The sequence below is a fragment of the Salvelinus sp. IW2-2015 genome, unplaced genomic scaffold, assembly GCF_002910315.2.
Source record: "Salvelinus sp. IW2-2015 unplaced genomic scaffold, ASM291031v2 Un_scaffold3423, whole genome shotgun sequence".
Taxonomy (NCBI): Eukaryota; Metazoa; Chordata; class Actinopteri; order Salmoniformes; family Salmonidae; genus Salvelinus; species Salvelinus sp. IW2-2015.
The window spans coordinates 8,413-15,209 of record NW_019944703.1 but is presented as its reverse complement, the minus strand read 5'-3'; the positions used below and the strand labels follow the sequence as shown (position 1 = coordinate 15,209).

At 41.6% G+C, this 6,797-nt stretch overlaps 1 protein-coding gene across 2 annotated transcripts in view; it reads right to left on the bottom strand.

Annotated features, from left to right (window-relative positions):
• LOC112075823 (lysozyme g) overlaps window positions 1-6,797 on the bottom strand; it is a 12,337-nt gene that overhangs the window by 2,850 nt on the left and 2,690 nt on the right. The window contains exon 2 of one of the 2 annotated variants that reach the window (XM_024142758.2): window positions 3,051-3,117. In XM_024142758.2, the coding sequence (XP_023998526.1) occupies window positions 3,051-3,054 (4 nt within the window). In that variant the 5' untranslated portion in view covers window positions 3,055-3,117. Of the gene's footprint in view, window positions 1-3,050; window positions 3,197-6,797 lie in introns of those variants that run through there. The other variant, XM_070441085.1, reaches the window with a different exon arrangement.

Below are 6,797 nucleotides of genomic sequence, written 5' to 3'. Positions count from 1 at the left end.
TAGAACAATCTTAAAATTATCTAATTTGGTTTAGATACAAGCATCATGAAATCTCTGACAAAATCATTTTTGGGGGTCCAACTTGCTTACCACTTTTTCCATGTGGTTTCTTCCTTCCTAAATATTTGGTCAAATGATTCATTTTGTGTATGGTTTTCTAGAAACAAGAGTGGCTCAATTACCCCACTCTCCCCTACATATACATTTCAAATAAAATCTAATAACACATAATGACAAATCTAATAATATAAATATATGACAGGATATTTTAACTGGTGCACCAGTTTTTGTGAAATAGCTTTAACTATTAGTCAGACTTTAGAGTTGTATACTAAGAAGGACACCCATGTGCGACAGACATGTCACAAGGAAGTGGATGGCGTAATTTTTTAAACTTTTAAACTCAGACAAAACAGAGATGCTAGTTCTAGGTCCCAAGAAACATAGAGATATTCTGTTTGATCTGACAATTAATACTGATGGTTGTACAGTCATCTAAAATAAAACTGGACCTCGGCGTTAATTCGGACCCTGATCCCTCTTTTGACGAACATACAAGGGCCACAGTGTCTCCCGACCCCTCCTGTCTCAGCCTCCAGTATTTATGCTGCAATAGTTTGTGTCGGAGGGGCTAGGGTCAGTCTGTTATATCTGGAKTATTTCTCCTGTCTCATCCAGTGTCCTGTGTGAATTTAAGTATGCTCCCTCTAATTCTCTCTCTCTCTCTCTGGGGACCTGAGCCCCAGGACCATGCCTCAGGACTACCTGGCCTGATGACTCCTTGCTGTCCCCAGTCCACCTGATCATGCTGCTGCGCCAGTTTCAACTGTTCTGCCTGCGGCTATGGAACCCTGACCTGTTCACTGGACGTGCTACCTTGTCCCGGACCTGCTGTTTTGGACTCTGAATAATCGGCTATGAAAAGCCAACTGACATTTACTCCTGAGGTGCTGACCTGTTGCACCCTCTACAACCACTGATTATTATTATTAGTATTAATTAGACCCTGCTGGCCATCTATGAACGTTTGAACATCTTGGCCATGTTCTGTTATAATCTCCACCCGGCACAGCCAGAAGAGGACTGGCCACCCCTCAGAGCATGGTTCCTCTCTAGGTTTCCTCCTAGGTTCTCGCCTTTCTAGGGAGTTTTTCCTTGCCGAGTGCTTCTACATCTGCATTGCTTGCTGTTTTAGGCTGGGTTTCTGTACAGCACTTTGTAACATTGGCTGATGTAACAAGGGCTTTATAAATACATTTGATTGACTCTAGCTAGATTTTCATGMAACTATTCTAAAATCCGCTAAAATGCAMATTTTCCYACCAGTTGTGTGTCTCCTCCAAATGGACTTGTTGCTGCAATATATAMCTTTTTSGGTGGACTGACCAAATTCACATAGAAATGTTAGTTATAGATCTGTCATTTTCATTGAAAGCAAGACTAAGAAGCAGTCTGKTCTATGTGCACTATTTCTATGCCATATTTTAAATTTCGTTTTTGCCTTTTTTTACTTTCAGTTTTGTACACCAGCTTCATACCGCTGAAAGTACAATATTTTTGGTTATGGAAAATATGTCAGGGTTTATATGGTACAATGGTTCTCTACACAATGGCTGCTTGTTTTGGCTCGTGCGCGCTTGCCAACGTCTCACAGATACAATGCGGATAGGCTGTGCAGGTATGCTACATTATGAGTGTAGAAAAGGCCCATGGAGTTGGTGGAATAATCCTTTAATTCATGGCCACTTACTCAGCTGGGCCAGAGCGCTTTAATTAGGTCAGGTGGCAATGACCGACAGATCTCATCCACATAAAAGGAGGAAAACGGCATCGCCTGATCTCGCTGCTTTCTCTTCCTTAACKCCGTCTGCTCGAAGTTCTGTGCGTCCATGAATCCACGTAAGTCCACCGACTCTGTTACCTTTCATCTGAACTATCTGTTGCGATCGGGAGAGTGGGCCATCAGTTATTGTTTATAGTTATTATCGCGGAGCGCGGCTTGGAGCGCACGCTTCAAACATAGTGTAATGTGAATTGTAAATGATAGCGGCCATACGGATCCTCATAGGCCAATTATGCAATCGATATGGTTAATATGTAATTAAATTAATTACATGTACACATGAAGACAATTGAAAGGGTGAAATGAGAAACGTCATTGTTTGCTAACTGATCGACTTTGATATCAAACTAAAGGAGATTATAGATTGAATGATCATTCACTGTTTGTATTTATTTCATGATTTATGATAAAGTTAAGAGCCTAAATGACTCACGGGTGATTACTATTGACTTCTTAATGAACTGGATTGTTGAATTCCCTAATTATGTTAATGAAATGAATTTGATCTTTGTGATTATGAATTTGATTGGATACATGTTATTTTGTTTCCTTTGTTATGCAGCACAGACTACTCAGTAAATATACCAATTTATGGTTAAAGGAATTCCTGCCTCAGTCTCATCCATTCCTGTCACGTGACCACCTTCTGTCAGTCATCCTACCTGTCCAGCTACCCACACAGATTCCACTAATCTTTCAATGAGATTATTGTGAAGAGCAAGAATGTTTTTATTTGTCAAACGCAGTCAAGCATTGATCATCATGTCACTAGAATAAGACCATTGATATTTATTGTAAAGGAGCATCAAGCTCATCACTGTGCACTCAGTAGACTCCACAAGCCCAGGTAGTGGTTCAGTTCATCACCATTTATTTCATCTGTAGCCAAATACAGTAAACTGCATGGTTTCCCGAGTCGTAGTGACTCCCTATGATGGTTATTATATCAATATTTGCGCATTAAGGCATTTCCACCATTTCTCGCATTATTTCACCAACACAAAAAGATCCCACCAAGTCGAACAAACAAATTCTGTCTGCGTTTGTAAACATTTTACCGGAACTTCCTCCTTCCATTACAGCTGTCGTGATTATAAAAATAAAAAAAATAGTATGACTTTACTCTCATAAGGGTGGATTGAAACGTGGTTAGTGGATGCAACCGAATTGCACCATTTTGCCTCTGTTTTCAAAAGTAAAAGCTTACCCATGTTGATGTTTTGATTCTTGAAACTGGAGATTCCTCAAAATGTATAAACTAAAACTCAAGTGCTTGTGTTATGTGTTAATAACTTTTAGACTACCTTAACCAGCAGGCTATGCGGGCGCGGGAGTTGGTTAAAGAATGCCTTGCATGGCTTAACATGGAGTTTTCTAGCTGAAGTATATGTTCATTAAAAGTAGTTAAACCTACGCCCCGGTTTGTCATTATATAAGGAACAAACATACCATGGTGTCAGATTGGTAGTCGCTATGACGACAGAGAAAAGAAAGGAGTAACTCTGCAAATGTCCGCGACGAAAATTGAACATTACCACAAGGCAAGTGACGTGAGTAGTCGAAGACGCTAGCTTGCAAGAGCGACAGCAGCGAGAGCGAGGCTGCATTGGAATCTGATGAGCAACATACTGAAGTAAGAGAAATTGACACTGTTCATGTTCTCCGTCATGGATAGCCTTAGTCCTCCTACTCCTATGCAGTTAACAGGCAATTTAGCTGACAATTGGAAACGTTTCAAGCAGAGATTCAATATCTACCTAGCAGCCAATGGTGCAGGGGGAGATGATGACAAATTGAAAGCTTCCATTTCTGCATGTTATTGGAGAGGGTGCATTGGACATTTACAATAGCTTTCAGCTAGATGAGGCAAACTTGACATTGACTGTGCTAATGGCTAAATTTGAGGAGTACTTTGTACCGAGCCAGAACGTCACGTTTGATACAAGTTTCTTATGATCAGAAACAGGGAGTCAGTTTTGACCAGTATTTGGCTGAGCTGAACACAGTGAGCAAAACGTGTGAATTTGAAAATCTGAAAGACTCTAGTGAAAGACAGGATAGTCTGTGGCATACTTGATAATGGACTCTAGGAGAGATTGCTGCGTGAGCAAGATTTAACTTTGGATAAAGCAGTGAATGTGTCGAGCAGCTGAAACCACCAGAGCACAAGCTAAAGAGCTGTAAAAAGAGAGGAGCACAACGCCTTACAAAACAAAAACAAGCAAAAGACAGAAATCAAAACACTACATGTGGAAAATGTGGATTTATCCGCAAGCCAAAAAAAATGCCCTGTATATGGCAAATCATGTAACTGGGAAAAATAATCATTTCTCAAAATGCTGCAAAGCTGAGACAACAAAGAAAAAGGTTCACAGTCGAGGAGATGGAAGAATTCTTTGATTCTGTGGAAATGTGCAATGCAGTAAATGCTGAATGGATTGTGCCATTGACTGAATGAAACTATAATACCATTCAAGCTTGATACTGGAGCACAGGTAAACCTGTTATCGCTGGATGACTACAAAACACTGATGGTGAAGAGCAAAATACACCCGGTGAAAATTAAGGTTACTGGTTATACTGGGGAGAACATACCAGTCAAAGGTAGCTGCATAGTAACTTTACAGCATAAAGGAAAACAGTTCAGAGCACAGCTGCTGATTGTGGAAAAGAGTGTACAGCCTATTCTAGGAATCATTGCATGTGAAAAGCTCAATTTGTTGAAAAGAGTGTATGTAGTGACATCACAGACTGAAAATGACCAAGAATCACTACTGGCTGAGTATGAGGACGTGTTTGAGGGTCTTGGATGTTTACCAGGAGAACACAAAATATGTACTGATGACAAAATTACTCCAGTTGTGCATGCATGCAGAAAAGTTCCATTTGCACTGAGGAAAAAGCTCAAGGAGGAACTCGGACGCATGGAAAAGATGGACGTCATCACAAAAATGGATGAACCTACAGACTGGGTAAGCTCACTGGTTATTGTGGTGAAAAAGAACGGCGATCTCAGGATATGTCTAGACCCGAGAGATCTCAACAAAGCAATCAAGAGAGCATTTCAAGTTGCCAACCAGAGAAGAGATAATGTCACAGTTTGCTGGAGCAAAGTGGTTCAGTAAGCTTGATGCCTAATCAGGATTCTGGCAAATGAAGCTAGATGCAAGCTCAAGGCTATGCACATTCAACACACCTGAGGGCAGGTACAGATTTCTTCGTCTACCATATGGGATTCTCTCAGCGCCAGAGGTCTACCACAAGACCATCCACAGGATCTTCGAGCACATTCCAGGAGTGTAGACTATGATGGATGACATCATCATCTAGGGGTCCACAAAAGAAGAACACGATGCGAGAGTGAGACAAGTGCTGGACCTGACACATTTGGTTTTAGGTTGACTTTCCAAGGACAAATGCGAGTTGTGTGAAAACACTTACATTCTTTGGAGATGTACTTTCAGAGGACGGAGTCAAACCAGACCCGAGGAAAACATCAGCCATCAACATGGAGCGCCCGAAGAACAAGGACGATGTGAGACGCTTCATGGGCATGATCACCTACCTTGCAAAATTCATACCTCAATTGTCAGCACAGTCCGCTCCACTCAGATGTCTTCTGGAACAGAAAAATGAATGGGAATGGTCCCATGAACAGGAGAACTGCTTCAAAAACCTAAAGACAACCACTGAAGAGCCAGTGCTAAGATTCTATGATCCAAAGAAAAGCACAAGGATTTCTGCAAACGTGTCACAGTTTGGCCTGGGAGCAGTTCTTCTGCAACAGCATGACGACACATGGCAACCTGTCGCTTATGCGTCCAGAGCCTTGACAGGTGCAGAGACAAGGTATGCACAAATAGAGAAACTACTGGCGCGCACATACACTTGCGAAAGGTTTCACCAATACGTCTACGAACGAGACTTCAAAGTAGAAACCGACCACAAACCATGTGTCAATCATGTCTAAGCCACTGAATGATTGTCCAATGAGAATCCATAGAACGTTGATAAAACTGTGTTACGAATCCCTTTGGCCCGACAGTCTAGGGGGGATGGTAATGGGACCCGTAACATAACTCATGCAAATTATAGTAGTGACAAAGAAAGAGTGAAAACAAAATAACTACGACAACTAAGATCTACCGTCAAACACTCAAGGTTTATTTATAAACACACGATAATGGGGGGAGCAGGAAACGGGGCTGAGCTGGAACCAAGGAATGAAACAATAATAATCCATAAACACCCCTAACCTAGACAAGCCTATTCCAACAACTAACTAACTAACCAATAAATACAGGGGGTGGTCCGCCCAGTTCTAACTAGTGTTTTTAACAACGTTTACCTACGGGTAGTGTATGCCCAAGGGCGACTTGTCTGGTTACCCCCTTTTCCCACCATCAAACAAACACCATAACCAAAACAATACTCACAGGTGGGGACAAAGTGACATGTAGATGCAAAACAAACAAGAGATCTACAGAGCATTGACAGAGAGATTGAGCTCCTGAGAACAACTGACAGGGTTTTTAAACCAAGGGAAAGGGAATGTGATTGGGTAAGGGAAAAGGAGCAGGTGTCTTCTGATTAGCGACTAATTGATGACTGATTGGGGAATGATGATTGTCACCTGTGAGTAGGGGAGAAGGAGAGAAAAGAWACACACAGAATATTTGTATCCGTAACACTCCCACCCTTAAAAGAGCAACCCTAGGGGGGATTGCGAACACAGTATTTACAACACATACAAACATCATTATTCTCACACCCGAGACAAAGCATCTGCCAACACATTCTCAGAACCTTTTTTATGCCGTATCTCCAAATTATAATTCTGTACAATAAGTGCCCAACGCATAAGGCGCTGGTTCTGGTTGTACATACGGTGGAGAAACACTAAGGGGTTGTGGTCAGTATATACAATCACTGGTAGGGCACTGGAACCAATGTA